This window comes from Anopheles aquasalis, chromosome 2 (genome assembly GCF_943734665.1).
Source record: "Anopheles aquasalis chromosome 2, idAnoAquaMG_Q_19, whole genome shotgun sequence".
In the NCBI taxonomy this organism is placed as follows: Eukaryota; Metazoa; Arthropoda; class Insecta; order Diptera; family Culicidae; genus Anopheles; species Anopheles aquasalis.
Genome location: NC_064877.1, coordinates 57,725,790 through 57,745,646, shown reverse-complemented (window position 1 = coordinate 57,745,646; position 19,857 = coordinate 57,725,790). Strand labels below are relative to the sequence as shown.

The window sequence follows — 19,857 nt, the reverse complement described above, 5'->3', positions numbered from 1 at the left end:
ATGATCTGCTGCCCCCCTCCTCTGGCGATGGTGAAGAAGGAAGCTCGTTGTGGTGCCGCGATACGGTTCTCGTGACGGTGGCCGTCGTCGAGATGCTACCATTCGTTTCCGGTGCATCGATAAGCTGTACGTACTCGCAGGTGCACACTGGCAGTCCCGCACCACCACTGGACGATGGGGATCGTCGTTCGATCGAGCTCGTACTAGCGGATATGTCATCCAGCCGGTGTCGTTGTTGGGGTAGCGAGACCGGACCATCACCATTGCCACCATCGTACAGTGTCCCATTGGAGGCCGACAGATCGACGCAGCTCTTTTGCTTCGGTTTGTCCGGCTCGAGGATGGATTTCTTCGCCTTCGGTTGCCGCCGTAACGACCAGAACCAGTTGCCACCCTTCTTGGCATCGCCATTCACACTCGGTGGCATGGAGGAGAACATTTCACTGCCCGGGATGTGTGACAGTACACTACAATCGCGACGCACCGTGTTTCAGTTCGACGACCACACTAGAATCGGTTTTTTGGTTCTTTCACTTGAATGTTTCATTTGAACGATGGTTCAATCACTGCTGCTGCTGTTGCTGCTGCTACACTGAGGCCGATTCTGGAGCTATCGAAGAACAATCAAACACTTGCATGGTGAAAATGGAGCCACGGACACATCTTCGCGATAGGCGTACAAGCGAGATTAATCACAAAACATCAGCCAAAGAGAATGTACATTCACGGATCCAATGCCAGATTCCAATCAACAAAACACGCAAAACACAACTCCCTACTCTCTCGCTCTCCCTATGTCTAATAGCGAATCGGAATGTTAGCTCCGTAGAGACTCGATTTGAGGTGGAAAATCCAAAATAGAGCCAAGTACGCTTGCGATGGTGGCGGCGATCAGATGGCGTGTGGTAGTGACGAATTTGGGGAAAACATATTTTCGGATTTCGGCTTTAGATTTATTGATTTCACGGCTCCACGCCACACGGTACTGTTTCACCCGTTTATTGGCTTCGGGTTTCCGCGTTTGACGCGCGCACGGCCATGTCATTCATCCGCCGACCGACAATCCGACCGAAAAGCGAAAACCTTGAAAGGAACACCAACGCTTACTATCTAGGTCTCGTCTCTTTAGACCTGCAGCAGTCCAGCAGCGCTGCCAGTGGGGGATGGATGGTGGTCACACTAACCTACATTAATCGCTCACTTTTCACCTCGTGCCAATTTGCCGCAGGCCGATCGGCCGGACTGCAATTTTGCACGCCACCCCCGGCGTAAAATTTGATTGACTATCATTCTGCGAGGGAGGAATTTAGTTCCAGCACGTGGAATGACGCGCTCTTGATGGTGGCGTAAATAATTCCGTTTGATCGGTTGGCAACTGTTCAGAGGAGAGAGAGATCACTCGGCAGCCGCCTGTTTTACGTACGCAGCATGTCAGTATTGAGTCGAATGGATAATCTGCAACTTCGTACCAAATGCAACAACCATTTAATGATCTTCTTAAATCTTTTCTAGAGCACTGTCCAGCATCATGGACCTCTTGTAGGTCGAAGACTCTACCAAACTCACACTACTCGCGCATCAACACATCATCAAATCTCACCCGGGAAGACGATTCCCATTGCAATAAATTTAATCAAATGGGTAAACCGTGACCCCTTACACACTGTTAGACACACCACAGGCCAACGAGGAGATCCCTTATGGATGATGATTGTACAAATGATGTGTCATATATACAGTTCCCCTCAAACACGGACTTAACAACCGTCAACACGCTTCTGCTTCAGATCAACGGGCGCGTGCGGACGAAAAGGACGAATACCAACAGCGTGCACCGTCGTCTTGGCCTGCCACTGCATCAGATGCACAAGAGGGAGCGCGATGGCTTAACGACCTGACAGCAGGAGAATGCTACCAGGCCAGGCGACAGGACTCCATCGTCTCCAAGTCGCATCGCCGCCGTTTGTGCAAAGGGGTGAAGGATCGTGCAAGACGACGCACCACTTGCAAGCAAGCAAGCATTCGTCTTCCGGTGTCCGACGGCCAATTTGAGATCCCTTGGCGAGGAAATTGCGACGACAACGACGACGAGGAACTGAAGAGGGACTTAATTCAATTTATTCCAATTATCGCTTGACGTCCGTGTGTCTGATGCCATTTTCGGGGGGTTCCACGTTCAAACTGGTACTGATGGTGGATTATGATCTGGTGCTCGTCGTTCCGTAGCCGTAAACGAGCGGCAATGGCCACACAAAGGCAGCTGCAACCGCTACTGCCGCTCGCTCATTCCTCTTCTGCTACTGAGCATCAATCGAGGGCTATTGGAACACGCGCCATAAGTCCTCGCACGCGCGCATCTCATAAGTAGTTCCCTTTTGGGTGATGATCTCATCTAATCCGTCTTATTGTGCCTTCGTTGAGCAAGTTTATTTAACAATTTGTTAACCACTTTCCATGTGGCATTATGATATTTTGCGAAACAAATGGCGCATTTCTGTGTGCTCTTGGCACCTACTCCCGACACTTTGCACACAGTTTGTCTGTTTCAGTGTAAAGCAAAAGATCTTTACGTCGTCGAGTGCCAACAAGGTAATCCAATTCCAGCCCGCTTACCGGCATCCATGATTTCCATCCCCCCCGGGGTGGTTGGTCAATGGTTTGATTGCATAAATTATGAGCATTAAAAATTAATTTCACGAATTATGAATTATTAACCCGATAAATGTATGACAGCCAGGCCAGGGCTAGGGCAGTAAAAAACGCGTGTGAAGTAGAAGAGAGCGCTGGTTTCATCGATAAATTCCTCTGCGACACATTTTACACCAGCCTGGGGCGAGGAGAGGACGACGCTTGCACCGTTTGGTTTGCATAAATCCATCGAACGCTCGCAGTGAGTGGATAGAGCAGCGAGATCATTGGCCCCCCTGTGTGCATACATTAACAAATTGCACACACAATTGTGTGTGCAATGGGGCGGTAGAGCGCGATATGCGGCAACGATGACCAAAGAGCATAAATTGAAAAGTGTTGTCATCAACAAGTAGCACTGGAATCAGGCCAAGTCGTGGGGAAGAACAGAACAGCATCTGCTGAAGACCGAATGAGATGACCGAATGAGATGGAACTTTAGGGAGAGTACAGGATTTATAAAACAAAATGAATGCATTCTATAAAAGTGAACCATAAAAATACTCTCGAATATTATTTTGCCAAACAGAAGCTGCCACGAAATGATTAAAATCGAACAATACCCTCTCTCTCCCTCTCTTTGATATCATGTCAATCGCACACATGGACAGTACCAGGAACCCAAGGAACAATCGAACGTAATTCCATCGTGAATTCGAAATTACAACACGAATTCTCGTCCCAAAGGTGTGATGCTGGGTTTTGGGATGATCCCCTGCCCCCCCCCCCCCTCATCATCCTTGCTGAGTGGCACAATGAATCAATTTTCCGAACTCGCGATCGCTGCCCAGAGAGCGTGCACCAAAGTGCATTCAATTCGTTGTAAAATTAATGCAACTTGTCAAGAGTGCACCCCACAACAATGCACCATCGTATATGAGCATCCTCTGGTGGGGGGTCAGCATGAAGGACGAGAGAGGAAGGATGCTAGTGGCACTGGAATGAAGCATATATTAATATTCCCCCCCCCCCCCTGCTGGTGATGGTGGGTTAAAAACATTTCGCCACCGCACCGCGTGTATTAACAGGCGCCATGGAGGGCAAATTAATTTTTACAACATTCCCAAACATGGACACCGCTTCCTACTGGCCCTTTTTCCCACCCCCCGATTCTGGTTGATCTGATAGAACAAGAGCACAGTGGGGGTGGTGTGTGCAGCACATGATGGTATTTTATTTCGAGATTGTAATAAGAAAATTCCTTCGCATTTTCCACCAAATAGACTCCCCACGCTTCCGATTGGGTTCATTTTGCATCGAGCGTGTCCATTTCAATAAATAAATATTTCCAATTCGATGCGATTCCATTGGAAAGCAGTAGAAAGTGGTCGTTCGTTGGATGCGAGCAATTCTTGCCACTCAGCAATCTTCCGGCTTGATGGACGACTGCTAAACCCCCGTCGGAAGCCTTGGTTTGCTTTTTTGTTGCGTTGCTAACTGATACATCAGAACGTCGCTGCCCGAGAGAAAGTTCCTTTGTCAGCGTAAAAGCTTTCACTACGAAGCCTCCGGAAGCATCTTTAGACGCGCCCCGGATAAGTGAAATGGATTTCGATTTTTTGCCGCGCTGCAACGTATTTGCTTCGTCAAAAGAATTCTCCCAAGATGAAATAGACCCCTCCGCCTCACGGGAAAAGCCTAAACAACTACTCAGGGAAGAGAGGAGCTGTGTTGTGACTGGAAATGGCAATCCAATTCCAGGACTCCTCTGTACCTTTCACTAATCAATTGAATTTTAAGCCCCTCACATGCCAACGAACTGGAAGAGCTATTGCTGCTGCTGCTGCTCCTAGCTGAAGAAGCTGGAACAAAACAACAATCTTCTTAGGATATGGACACGCCAGATCGATTTCCAATTCGTCGGAAGCTACGATAGCATCCTCGGAGAATCCCTGCCTCCGCGAAAGATGTTTAGAAAATAGTCTTTCCGCTAGCTAAACCCTCTTTAAGACTTAAATCGCTAGGATTCCAGGGTTCTAAGGTTCTGTCTTCGGTCACGCCCTGCCGCTCATGGCGTCCTTCTGTAAGCGCAGGAAACACCGAGCTGAGCCCGCGGAAACACCCCCGTGTGGCATTAGGACTTTAATTTATTGCCAAAAACATTCCCCAGCGTCTCGGCGGCTCGGGAAAGCGCGAATGGGGGCTGGTGCTGATGTGCGAGATCCATTTTCCGGCTTCCCACCGGTAAAGCGCGCGCGTAAAGTCGTTTTCCATGTTGCAAGCCGCGTGGCGACGCACCAAAAACGTACCTCGATGGCAAGTGCGTTTGTTGTGTTTGTTTGTGTTGTGGTTCACACTTTTGGCTCTACGATTCTTACGCACTTCCGTTCCATTCGAAGACAATAATGGGACCGGTGGCTTTCCGGCGAGGTTGGAAAAATGCTAATAAAAGCCCTAATAGCGCCGGAGGTGGCGGTGGCAGGTTTTGAAACATTGCCTAATTATGCTGACCGCCCTTCTCTCCACCTCCTACAAGTACAGCAGTGAGTTCTCTATGATGATCTATTTTTAGAGGAATATAAAATATTTAATGAATGTCCACTGACCGGAGTGTTCCATTAAATAATACAGAGAACAGAACGATCGATCTCACAATAACTTGTGGAACTGACATTATAAGTACAAAAATTAAGGTAATATAATTTAGAATGCGTATATTCCTACGCATTTTTATTCTCAGTATTTGAAATACTTCTTCAGTATTTTCAGAGCCTTTAAGTGCATGCGGTACTAAAAAGGATATTCTAAGAAATCATTTTTGTTTACGAATTTTAAAAACGATAATTGGTCCGTTCTGTACAAATAATAGGGTTTAATGATTTTTTCTGTTTGTTTTCTTCATTTCCCTCTTTTGTCATAAAATATGACCCTATCGGTCACTTGCAATATTTTTCCTGATAGTCTTGCCACAAAAACATAATTCTTACTAATTCTGATTTCCTTGATATAAAGTATGCAGGAATCAGGGACTTTCATAGATACTTGCTCCATGGATTTTCTTGAAATCGGATTTTATACCATCATATCATCAGGTCAGAGAGGTTGTTGTTGGAGGTTGCGGTTGGATTGTCTACTAGTCTCAAGTCCTATATGCTTTCAGGAGCTGTGTTACTTGTATTGGAAAATCCTCGCCCTTTTGCGCCACTAAAACTCTCGCTAAATAATATTCTTCAAAACAATTTAATACATTTTTTTCTGATAATAAAGCGATTCTCCTTGCTACTCTGTTAATAGTGATATAAGTGATCACTAGTATGTTTATACTCTCAACTTAGACTTAAACAGTGGAAAAGTGGAAGAATCAATGTGTACTAACAGCAAAATGCTTTCAAACGTTGGCATGTCGTGCCACTGATCGCACCGCAATCATCAAAATAAAGTTCCCCATTTCAGAATGATCTATGGTTTAATCAACGTTTCACAGTCCAGCGCGGAAAATCCCCGAAATATTTTGCGGTTTTGCTCCAAAGCGATAAATTGAACCATGAAGGACGTCACACTTAGGTGCGACGAAATGAAGCATAATCTTTCATAAAAAATGTTTAGATTAATCTGTTTTAGGCTCGGAATAAATGGTGCTAGTAGTCAAATTAATTCCTAGTTCAATGTCAAACCACGCTAAACGGCACACGCCCAGCGCCTTTCCCATGCGCTGAATGTCATAAAACACAATCTCGCCTATGCATTGGCGATTTGATGATCATCATTTTCCCATGCTCGTTCACTTCTTCACACGCCTCAATGGGTGACAAAAAGAAGATGACAACCGCGGCCATATACCACCGTCGCCCAGCGCAGGTTATGCTTCTTGAAACATACGACGGAACGTGGTAAGCCTGGGCTGGCTGGCTGGCTGGCTGGCTGGCTGGGCCTAGCCGTTATGGATCTATCTATTTTCGGAGACCAGCATAATGCGACCGTGCAGCGTCGCATAAATCATCGCCGGGCAGGCAAGGCAGGCAGGCAGGCAGCTCCCCATCGGACAAGCCGCGATGTGATAGGTCACGGTACTCCTCTACGCAACGCATGTTCTGTTGCACGTTGCCAGCTCCATCGAGATGGTTTATGTTTATGAGTAAAATCAACAAAACCCGTTGCCCAGGGCCACAGACCCATTGAATGTCAGTGGGGGCGCGCGAGTGTGCACGGATCCGATCTACGGCCAGTACGGTAGCCGGAGGAGAGAATGAAAAAAACTATCACCGAGCCGGGACGGGAATATAGTTTTATTCGTCTGCCCGGATCCTCATTTCCTCCCCTCGTCGTGGCATCATCATGGCACAATTCTAAATATTTGATCGAATTCGGCACACCCGTTTACCGATGCGGATGCGTTCCATATTTTTGTCGATTTTGTCGACGTTCGCAAAAACAGTTTCGCGCGTATTGGAATGAAGAAGGGTGCCATCGGCTTTGATTGGCATCATAAATTGTTGGAAAATCGATCGCATCAGGTGTGGCACATCCACAACGCCGGAGGAGACCAGCTTTTCAATAATGTTGTTACGCCAATGTGTCTGGCATTTCGGTGGGGTGGGTTTGTTGGTGCGCGATAGCGACCGATGTCAGGCTTTGGCTTTGTAATGTTTCAGCGACACGGGGGCGAGCTTATCGTGTAATCGCGCTTTCGCTACATGCGAGGGTTAGCGTTTGCCATCAATCAGCACGTAGGAGGTGGTGTGCATCGTCGAGGGGACGAGCACGGTGTGTCAACAATGCTGACAGTGACGATTTGAAAACGGTTATGTTGCACCACCAGCAGCAGCGTCATCAACAAGCATTTGCATTTCACTTATGACAATATTTATGCGACCAGAACTTAGAAGCGGCTAATATTGCGATGCGGTAAATGATGCTGCTTCAAAGCGCTGATGTTTGCCTTCCGTGCGCTTCATCAAATGTCAATTTGTGACAAACGATCAAACGAACTGATAGTTTGATAAGTCATTCATTTTGTATTTCATGGTAGTCAAACAGAACGGATTCTTTTTAATAAAAATCATTTTCAAACACTTTAAACTCTTCGTCCAACAAGAGCTGCCTCTCTGTACAAATCGAGAGCATGTTTAGGGCCTCGTTCTCCTTTTTGGGTCATTCTCACGTGCCAATCAAGTAAAGTACACGCGGCCAGTAAAATCAATGCACGCCGCACAAAAGCATAAAACCGAAAAGAGTTGGGCCTCTCTCTCGTTGACCCCACAGGAAGTCACTATGGAGCGAGTTGCGTGTACCACGACGACGACGGCGACGATTACCCGGCCAGAGTAATTAAAACAATTTGTTCGCCCGGCCAGACTAGGAGTAGAGCTTTCTATGCTAAACGCGTCGTCGTCGCGGTCACCTCTCGGCGCGCTTGTAAACGCCTTTATCGTGCTTCCGACCGCAAAAGGGCAAGTGAAACGCACCGCGTCTCTATTGCTTCGGCGAGGGAGGGCGACAGTCATCATCAAGACGAATGAAGAGGGAAATTGTGTTGCAACACGCAAACAGACCAGCGAGAGAGAGTGAAAAGCGTGAACTGTGGTTCAACTGTTTTTCTTCGATTTTCCCGCTCAGCGAACAGTACAATGTTAGTTTTTGGGCGGAAAACAGGACGGCGATCAAGAAGAAGCGAAGGTTGACTAGCGAACGAACCGCTCAAGGTCAAAACGACCGATAATGTATTACATAGAGCGAGTGGCGGTGAGATCGAATTAATCTCCTCTATCGAAGGACCACGGCACTTACTATCGATTTGCTTGATTAGAAATCGATTAAGAAATTATCATACTGGATCAATAAGCGCCACCGGGCTGACCGAGTTAGCGATGGTTGATTAATTGGATTGATACATAATTCAGTACCCTTATGCTAGCTCAGCATAAAAAAAACAACTCTCTCGAGTACAATTTAATGATCGCAACGCGACGGAGGACAAAGTTCACGAGCTCACGAAAACCACTCCCAGCAGTTACATCGATAGCGATTGATCCAACAGCAAAGAGAAACGAATGTCTTATGTTGAAGCATCCCCTCTTGATGGTGCTCTTAAAACAGCCTTAAGTGTAGTAGCAGCAGAACACCAAGCGAACCGTGCCATTAGCCAAGCAATGAACTCGCGGTGCGTCGCGGTCCCGGTGAGCAAGCCGTCAAAAGAACAAGAACGGGGAAAAGTGGGAAATGACCTCCGCCAGAGTGCCGTCATAAATTAGCAGAAACATCCGCCCTCCGCTGCCGCACTCTCTCCTCTACTGATCATGCGCCCAGACCAGAAATAGCGATCGAGCGGGGGGGGACCGAGCTCGCGACGCAGCAACTCACTCGATTCAAAATGCATCGTATGTCGTCTGTCGCTTGCTGCCCGGCGCTCTGTATGGCCTTTCGCTTGGTGTTGCACGGTGGCCAACTACACCACCAGCACCACCAACATGTCGCTGCTGCTGCTGCTTCGTTACGCTTCTGATTACACCCCTGAGTAGGTGACGACGACGACGATCGTAGATAGCGACCAAAGAGACAGTGCGCTACTCGCGACAGAAGGAGCTATTGCGTTTTCGCGAACGTGGCCAGAATGGACGATGTCCCGTCGGCCAATAAAGAGCGATCACTGCAACATTTGCATACCACCTCCCCTTCCCCCGGTGGTGGTCAAACGAACGAAGAAAAAAAAATGAAGGCACTTGGGGTCATCAAACCAACGACGACGACGATGACGACGACGACGACGACGAGGGGGTAAAAAATCAAGATCACGGTTGCTCGACGAATACCTTTTGAAATGGTGGGGCCAGCCGGGGGTGGAGGCTCCTCTTGCGCTGTCCCGCTCGGACACAAAACCGGACGCAGCCGGGCGCTAAGCAAATATGTGATCGGTCGTTGTCACCTGGCCAGCGTCGCCCGAGGATACACACAACAGGATTATGCTGGTGAGGCACGGACCACTCCGCAGAAAACCAGAAACCCAGACCACTGGTGCTGTTCGGTGGCCAGCTGCAACGCCCGGCGTCTCGTCTACAATGCAAACAACGGGCGCCACCGTCTTCATGTTATCGTGCGAGCGCGCGCGCACACGTCGAACGAAGAGTAAATATTGAGAAAGTATCTCATTCCTGAGCACCTTGGAACGATTTGGTGGCGCAGAAGAGAAGGTCCATGCGATTGCGACTGTTAATAATGTGTCGAACAGATGCATTCCGATAGAATTGGACACTGTGCAAGGTCTACAGCATGTATATCGCGTGACTGCCTTGATTAGCAACGATCCAAAAATGGTCATTTCAATCTAGCTTCTCACGATCTCCTATCGGTCCTATCACGATATACAACTCTGCTGCTCCAAACATTTAGAGTGATCAACCGAAAATCCAAATCAGCGGAACCATCATTAGCTCAGTTCCCCGGTCCGACGATTTGAGTTGTTCAGCGAATTGCTCAGTCAGGCGCTATGTGAGAAGGCCGCACCAATGAAGGACAAACACACGATGCGACACGACGACGATTTTATTGCGACATCGATGACGCATGCTAATTCCAACCAATGCACACCCGGAATGCGTCACCATTCGATAACGCCATCGCGGCATTTCTGAATCTGATGTCTTCCCCAAACCGCTGTATCCAAAGTAGTGTTGATCGAGAGACTGACAGGAGAAGGAGGACGGAGAGGTGTGAATCACGACACGGCACCAGCAAATTCAGTGACACAGCCAGACAGTGCTATAGGATGACGATTTTACGATCATGTAGGTTGGGGGACTCCCTTGAACACGAACACGAAGTCTGCAGCTCTAGGGCTTTATGTGCTGTGTGGATTTGGAGAAACGGAGCGAAGTTCTTGAAATTCCCGGGATTTAGAACAAGATCACGCACCCGTTACAGTACAAGGTGAGAACTAGGCGCTGCGACTGGCTACCGTCTTTGTTACTCGTCTGTCGCTTTTGACTCAAACAATCGATTTGCTCTAACTGCCCACACCAAGAGCTAGTGACAGTGTGGCCAGGGGGCCGTGACCAAGAAAATGGTCAACTACCATCATCTCGCTCGCTTGTTTCCCATCGAAAGTCACAAAAATAGAATTACAAAAATATATCCATCAATCCGCATCCTAAGGGTGGCGGTACGCAGTATTTAAGGTGGAATGGGTGTTTTTTTCTTCTACTTTTTCCTGCACAACGGAACCTTTCGGGGAGGGAGACCTGGCCTGGCGAGACACAAATGACACCGGGGCTTGTCTCTTTGTCACGATCTGGCGCTGCTAGCTGCTGGCACTAGAGTGGGCGCCAATTAGCTTCCCGTGGTGCTGCTGCCAGCGTTTGTTGGACCACGCCCGCAGGAAGATCCACATTCCATTCGCTAGGTCACTGTCTCGTTTCCGACTTATGCTGCGTCAAGCCAGCGTACCCTAAAAGCTGCTTCCCTCGGGCTCGGTGGAACGTTAATTTAATCGTTTCAAATCGTTCCCCCTCTATTACAGGGAGGGGTGGTTTGCGAATTTTCCCAAGACACCAAATGGACCATTCTTCCGAAGAAGCGTGCACACGCCACGATGACTGTATCTAAGGGGGAACGATCTTCACCTCATTTTCACACCAAAAAACCTCAATCGCGAACGGGGTCGACGGTTGCTAACCGAACGATCACCGGGCACTCGATGTGAGTGAGCGCGATCGTCGCTGTTATCGACGGCGAGAGATTGCGACGCCAGAAATATCACACTTTTGTGTCGCCGATTTGTAATCCTCGTTGGCGACACAAAACGGACATAAATTAGCATCTGTTTTGCACGGCGAGGCGCCTTCGTTGTGTGGCTCGAGAAAATCGGGACTTGATGGACCGCGGATCGTCACCGAAGTCGATCGATCAGAAGATTAGCCCTTATGTATTTGCCATGTGTGTTGCTGTGCGTCTGTGTGCTGTTGCATAAACATCAAACTGAACCGGGGTAAAGTGAGACGATGATCATTTGCAAGCCACATGTACCTCCGCGCGTGCATCTGTTTCTCATATCGCTATAAATGGCTCGCTCCTGCTGGCTACAAGTCGTACACCACACCAACAGCCAGCAACCGACAGAATTCAAATCAAAACCCATCCATTATAAATATTTAAAGCAACATACCATTTGCTTCGAGACAGTCGAGCTCAGCCCAGTTTCGACAAGTGGGTGGTATAGGGGATCATATCTCGGTGCGACATACCCAGCATAGAACCACATTTATGAAGCGAAATGAATTATTTTTGTAGTTTTGTCCATCGAGACAGAGAAAGAGAGGGCACGGAAAACGGATATCCGGAAGAAAACAAATCGAAATCGGGAGGTGCTCTTGTTGCTGTAAATAACAGAGATGCACCGCCTGGATGCAACATATTCCTTCTCTGCGCAACTTAAGCTTCTATTCGCCGCTGGTGTGTTTTCAGAGAGTGGATGAATGGAGAAGGTGATCATCCTCGACCGAACCCCCTGGCATCTCATTTTATCCCGCAAACCTCTTCCTGTCCTGATATACTCGCTAGAGGCGATTTACACCATATTCCAGGTTTGCATCACTATGCTCGCCGATCACCATGTGGCCGATAATAGTAGTAACCCCCGGCCGATTCAAGGTTTGTTTACCATTTCCGGTGGTGTCTTACAGCAGAGCATTTGGTTTTGGGGTTTCGAAACAAAACTTGGAAACTTTGCGGAAACGAAGATGTATTTAGCATACAAGCAGCACAAACACAGAAACGCATCGCAGAGCGCCCGGTCCAATTGTGGACACTTGGTCCATTTTTCATTCAACAAGAGAACATCCACAGCGACAGCTTGTTTACTCGCGCACCGTCATCACCGGCAGCGGCCTCCTCCCCCCAGGAATCGTATTCTAAACATTGTTCTCATGATGTAACACACCATACGCCGGGGGTGCGCTAGTCAGTGCATCGAGCATCGCTACAGCGCAATACACCACCGACAACTGGCGTTAGGCGTTGATGAATCTTCTTGTGTTGGTTGATCATCAATACTGAGGGCGGATGCTGTAGATCGCCAGCAGCACAGAAGCTCCAGAAGAAGTAGCTTCATTTGGAGGACAAATCATAACGAAGCCATTGTGTGTGATGATGTGTGGCCGCATGTTTGCTTTCTTCCGGTTTTTTGCATTCCAACCAGCAGCCCTACGATGATAAGCACTGAGGCGCAATGGCGGATGACTTCAAACGCAAAAAAAAAACATAAATCATTCCGCTAACAAACGTGCCCGTTTGTCAATGTTGCTGATGATTACTGCAATCGGTACTGCAGTCGCAAAGTTGATAACGATGATTACCTTTTGCACACTTTATACTGCAGAAATGCGTATCAATCCTTAGGACCATGACCATGTCTCAATCCATCGCGCATCAACTCTCCCTCTCTATGAAACTCAACACTGGACCGTAATGCGACACTAGAGCACCTTCAGTGGCTATCGAATCTGCCCTACCAGAAATGTCGACACAGACCAACCTGTCTGTCACGACTGCTTCCTTCTCCTCTCCTTCGGTAAAACACATCTTGTAACACACCTGCAACAACAACAGCTATAGAAAAAAAAGATAGAAAAATCTGGCTGCGCTCATTCGAGTGTGAGAAATGAAAGTTCATATTTCCATCCCACATATTGAATGACGGCATATTCTATGGCCGTAGTGGGTGGGTGGTGACGGCGGCGACGAAACGCTTCGTAACGCGATCTTGCACCGCGCTCCTGCCTGGTCGTCCGTCGTGGTCCGGGGCTCGATTTGCAAAATAAATAACAAATGGCATCACCACCGAAACACGGCAAAAACATGGCTTGCGCCTCGTGCGAGAGATGATAGGACACCTTCCCAAACACGGTGACCGAATGAGATGCGCCTGAACGATCGCCACCAAGCTCCGTGACCGCCACCGCGTTATGCGGGATGTATGATCGTTGGTTGAGGTGCAGGAGATTTGCGTTGGAGGTGATTGATCAACAACGAATATTCGAATATAGGTTGCTTTGCAACCTCTCATAGGAACATACAACAGATGCTTGACATGTTCGCAATTTTAGGGCCCTGAAATGATTCTTAGGATTGCACTGAATTAACATTTCTAAAATTCAATAAATACCAAACACAAATTGAGGCAAAACAGTCTAGCTCCTCAAGGGCATCACTAGCGAACTAACAAGTGGTCTAATGTTCCGTCCGCACTTCACGCACCAGTGGCGCTTGCAAAACGGTGGCCCGCGGCTATTCTTAGTTCACACATAACACAACGATTGTTAGGCCGTCAAATTTAGCAAATCCTCCTACCATCATCCTCGTGAACAGGCGGCGTTATCGAGACATTATTCTCGACCATTCCGCCAAGCCACGCGGCGTACGGTCAGAACAGAGAAACAAAAAAAACCCTTGAAAAGGAACCCAGAAATACCCCTTCTGTTTTTGGTATCGGGTGTCCACTCGGTCCGCGGTCAGATCGGTGATAGAACAGCATCCGCCCTCGAGGTCCCTCTCCTTATCACCAGCATGACGTCAGAGGATGAGACCGAAACAGCTTTCGGCTCTTCTCTCATCGTCACCATCAGCGTCGCACCAACCCATGGCCATTGCTGCTGCTGCCGCCACTGATTATCTCATAATTTTCTCCAATTTCGTATGATGAAGAGATGATTCTCCTCGTTCAGCAAACGTCCGCACAGTGTACACGAAGCAGAACGGTGGTTTACTGGGAATGAGAGGATGATATCATCGCCAGTCTGCTTACTGACGACGCCATGAAGGAAGAGGGAGCTGTGAATCAAAATAAGAAGGAGGATTGAGGGGTGGTCGAGCTCTTCCAGCCGATTCCGACTCGTTAAGCGAAATGATCCAATCCGGTTGGGCAGACGAGCGCCAGAATGTGAGACGCAGATGATTTTTTTCGAAAACGCTAAAACGGTCACTAAGGACGAGGTCAAGGCTGTGCGTGGGACACACCGCGCATCTCAATGCTAACCGGTGGTGGTGGTGGTGACGTCCGTTCCGTTCCGCAGATGATCATCACTCGCGCGCTGATGAAGACATGCGCCAACATACCGTCGTCGTTACAACTGGTTCATAATTGAACGCTCTGGCCAACGCAGCCAACGCAACGGGAAGCGAACAGACCGCATTCGCCACCGAGAGCTACCGGGATGGAGAATGATTTTTTTTATTGCTGCGCGTGTTCCCCGAGAGGTCGGGGAGGTTTATGTTCCTGAACTTTTATACAACATATTCTAGGGAGACCCAGTGCCGCAACGCATTATAACGCAGCGAGCACGTGCCCAAGTTGTAAACGAAATCGAGCGCACCACAGGACCTGGATGCCCCCCCCCCCCCCCCCCACCCCACCGGGCAGATAATGGTTTGTGCCAAACGCCCTATCGCTTCCTTGGCTCCAGGCTCCGTAAGGCAAAGTCCCGAAATTGGTAAGCCAACAAAAAAAAACTGGGTTAACTGGCATTTACTGGAGAAGGACGAAAAAGAGCGTAACTTAATTTACGTGAGTCGCTCGAAACCGGGGAGGGCCCAAGAGGAAGACCAATATTTTCGTGTTCCCTTACGTTAGATAATACCAACGATCACCACCATCACCAGCAAGACAGCAGCAAACAGTATAAAAAAAGCATATCGTCCAAGATCGGCGTTGACATAAAACTGATTAAGTCCAATCTATAGCGCTACAAACGAGCTTAGCTAAGTTTATCACTTAAGATGTCAAGAAATACATTGGTATTAGATTCAAGACCATTCCACGATTATTGCTACGATATAGCTCGAAAGTCTTACTGAAAATATTGCACATAAGCAGTTGCATCATGCCTTTTATTCATCTACTTTAAGCCAGTGTATGCTAACAAAGGCATAGAATTTTAAAAGACCAACAAGAATAACCAGGACCAACGTCTTTAGTTGAGCCCTGGGGAAAAACCTTCAATAAATCCACCCAGATCGCTCAATATGCTGGTGTCAATACTCTACAATCCAGTGTAATCTCAAAGCATACGGATAGAGCACATGAGGTGACAATGGACTTCGGAAGTTTAACAGCAAACCTGTAAAAGACATTCAGTATCTTTTCATGTATTTCTAGATGTATACTTTTATTTAATTCACAACATATCTTTGCTCAACTTTTAATGTCCACTCACTAGCATAATGTCTGTTAAGCTGTTAACGATTTTAAAACATCCTCGATCCATTTTGCATGATATTGGACCGAAGTCGAAAGGACGCGATTTACTCTTCCCGGATTCTGACCATCTTCCGAACTCAATGGTGTATTAACTACGCCCCGTAAAAACCATGCACCATCTTTTCGATACATTAGGGGTGCGCCAGAGTGGCCCTGGAAGAGATTATGGCCTGGGACGTCGATGTCGATGGAACAAATCGGATTCGTTTGATTTGAAGTTCTTAACACTTCCGACGTAATTTTCAACCGTGGCCCTAATTCTACACACTGAGGCAGGGAGATGCGCATCAACGTAACCGACTGTTTGATGTCACTTAAAACCCCCTCAGCGTTCGATCCCCAACCGGATGAAAACATGATAGGATTTTCCGATTCGTAGTGCTTGTGTGATGTCGGCATGCAGATCGGTTGTGGAGTCCGATCCTGTGAGGAACTGAGCTGAACTGGCTTTTAGAGACGCAGCAACGCTATATCGTTACCAAGCTGACCTGGAGTGTATCCTGGAGCGATGTAAACAGATGCCACATAGAAAGGATCGACTCCAGAACTAACAGAACCATTCTCTTGGTTGACAACGTTTCGTGCATTAACGTACACGGTGGTGATAGTATCGCTTGATATTCTTTGTACACAGTGTGCCGAGGTAATCACGTGATCTGCGTCGATCAAACTGCCGACACATCGTTTAGACAGATTTTGTGCTTGATCAGGGATGTATATGAAGGCACCGAAGGAAGTTGTTTCCGTCGACGGAGGATCAGCAAGACCGTTAAGGCACTGCGGTGAATCGAATACTGTCGAGTCGGATCGATTGCTGAGGATATCTTCCTGAGTGCAGCACACAGTCTGCATTTCGCTGGTTGAAACAGAGCAAGCTGCTACAGAAGCCCTCAGAAGCTGCGTTTCTTCTTCATCAAGTAGAAGTTTCTTCCAATTGGAGCACTTGTCAATCTCGACGCAGGTTCCGGTGGTGCCTGATGGCGTTTGGCACACTGATCCCCAAACCAACGAAACCAACGTTGAAATAACGATCCCAACGGCCAAACTTCTGCTGAAGTCCATAGTTCTTTGCGATACCAGCACCAAATGTATACTAAAGCTGGCGATCAATTTTTTTCCGAATATATAGGCGCTGTGCCTTTCTCGTTTACCATATTCAATTGATGATGATAAGGGGATAATTCCGCGCATTGCACACTGTTAGCGTAAATGAATAACCTCAAGAATATATTAAATTTGCACAACCGAAAACTACTGATGGTTGGTCATGCCATTATGGGGATTTCACAACCAAAAATGATTTTATTTATTGCCGCGAGGTTTTTCCCGCAGTGAAGTTGATAATGTTGACTCGTCAGTGGAACGGGCAAGCGTCCACTTAAGCTTCATTTAGTCAGCCTATCTCATATTAGTGATTTACACACTTTATATCAAAGATGACATCATTTTTTTGTATAAAAAAATGTTAGCAAAACTTTTGTCATTCAATTATTTTTATGGTAAACTGTTTCGTGTTTCTGTTTCGTTTTACGTGGCTTATACCAGATCGCCTATCAAACTCCACAACCTCGGTTTAAGTCCCTTTCGCCTCGAGGGACGATACTCGCAAAACATGGTTACAGAATGCTAGGCTCTTCTCACCCCAACCCCGGCGGCGAAGAACCGAAAACCGATAAAAGCATCACATAAACGGATCAAAAACTTTTGGTCCTTCGCAATTCCCTTCGGGGAACCGGGAGGAGATCCTTCAGAGGGTCTCTCTACCTACACCCAGAAAACAGTTAACAAGGACAAGTATCCAATTGTACCAGATACCCCCGCTGCCAGAACACTGGAACTGGGTCAAAGCCACCGCTCTGAAACAAACCGAAGCAGAGGAGATGACACGCGGAAGTCATTTTGCAACAACAACATCCGCCAGCAAACTCTTCTCAGCCAAAGCGAGAGATAAAACCGGCGATGAGCAAAGGCGCCGACGCTCGGAATTTCGGAAAGACGAAACCAAAACACTTTGTTCCCTCGTAAAGAGTTTAGTGCGTATGGCCACCAGTAGGATACGCACGCCAGAAGAGGCTAATGCCCCCCAGGAATACCCTTTCTCGAACGAACGAAGAAGAGTGGGGATGGTTTATGCGGAATCATTTTGGTTTCCGGCAACCACATTTCTCGAAACCATGTTTTCTGTGCACTACGTTATTTAAATCGATGCATCTGATAACGGCACTCGGCGGGCTAAGCTCCGTCCAAGAGTCCCACACCTTTTCGCTCATCAATTACCATTTATAAGCGCACCGCGGAAGGGGACGACCTGGTGGAATCATATAAATTCTTATCGTACCGTGCCCGGGGGCGGGGACTAAAAACAACATAACTTGAGGTCACCGAGATTTGGGCCCATTATGTCACACCGACCTCATTCGTATGCTGCTTTGCTGATTAATTAATATGAAACGTGACTATTACCGACCATTAGCCGTGGCCTGGAAGGCATTGGCGATGTCACCAGCACACACCCTCCAGCTACTTCCGAATTCCAGCCGGAAAGGGGATAAGATATGGGCCCCGCCAGCCGGGGCAACATAAATGCTTCTTGAGGTGTGTACAACGCCATCACAGAAGGAAATGGAACCTACTACTTCATGTTAATGTAATAATCAATTTGTGTCACAAAACGAGTGCTTACCAGGTGAGATTTGTTCCTTCAGGATCTTAATACTTGAGGCTAAATGTCTTATTCTTGGTATTTCAAGAAATCACATCAAACTCTTACTTCTGGGTAATCTTTCGTTAACCAAGGAGTTGTTCTGGTATTTCGAATTCGATCATTCTCCTACACCTCGATAACTTTCTGCAATAAATCAAACCAACGTCTTCTGATTTATGCCAGCTGCTCACAAGCTCTGTTCTCCACCCTCAAAGCAATATCTTGATCGATGGCAACGACCAGCTGGTGAACTTGGATCGATCTGTATTGCGCTTCACGCGCGGTGTAAAGAATGTCAAACAACTGAACTGGACCACAATTTGCACAACAACACGACGACAGCCCGACAACAACACACAAACACACCCTGCAGCGCCATGGCGACGTGCCTTGGGTCACTTTGGCGAAAACAGCACCGACAGCAGCAGCAGCAATCAATAATTTCTGTCAGGTTGTGCTTAGTTTGTGTAAATTTAATGCTGATCTTTGCGTCATTGGAAGCCATCAGGGGAGCCGATCACATGCACGCCCAGCACTGTCTTTTTCGATTCCTTCTTTTTCTTTGACTTCGATTGGGTTTTTTTTTTCATCTGTTCCAACAGAATGCAAAAAACCGATACCGTGTAGAACGTGGTTCTTCGGTCAAATGGGCCAGAGGTTCACATAAACACTTCTGCGTCCATGGCACCACACAACAAGTATGGTCACCAGATGCTACCGACCAAATGTCACTCGTTCCAGTAAGAAGAAGCTGGCAACCGTAAAGATGGACAGTATCGAGAAAAGACGACACGAAAATCGATGAACAAACGTTTTATTGGCTTCTTTCGTTGCGTTTCGGGCTCACCATGTCCGCGGTGGTGGTTCCGTGGCGTCCATTTTACGAAATAATTTATGCAAGGATAAAGCCGAGCATCGAATTTCGGACGGGAAGCTCGTCCGAAAGCTTAGCCCCGTAAGAGTAGCGCCTTCTGCAGCAACTCACCAACTTCCGGCAGCCACCAAGAGTGCGATAATATCTTAAGCTTGCCAAGGCGAGCCACAGCAACTCCGTGAACCACAAGGAACACTAAAACTCCCGAATTGTCCGATTGATCTACCATTTAATGCAAGTCGACAACTCGGAACACAAACAGTGACCGAGTGACAAGCTGCCAAAAAGGACAGTTCGCTGTTGGAACGGTTTGTGTACGGCATCAATATTCATCAGCCAAGTGTCAGGGATCACCAGTACTCCGCGCCTGTGGCATCGGATTTAAAGCTCGGCTTCGGTTCTACT

General features: G+C 47.6%; 1 protein-coding gene across 3 annotated transcripts in view; it reads right to left on the bottom strand.

Moving 5' to 3' along the window:
* The window catches only part of LOC126571797 (cytohesin-1), a 49,388-nt gene that overhangs the window by 12,314 nt on the left and 17,217 nt on the right, over window positions 1–19,857 (bottom strand). For 2 of the 3 annotated variants that reach the window (XM_050230608.1, XM_050230609.1), the window contains exon 2: window positions 1–610. This exon is cut by the window's left edge and continues 728 nt beyond it. The exons of the other annotated variant lie outside the window; for it this stretch is intronic. In XM_050230608.1, the coding sequence (XP_050086565.1) occupies window positions 1–439 (439 nt within the window). In that variant the 5' untranslated portion in view covers window positions 440–610. The remainder of the gene's footprint in view (window positions 611–19,857) is intronic. 3 annotated transcript variants of the gene reach the window in all.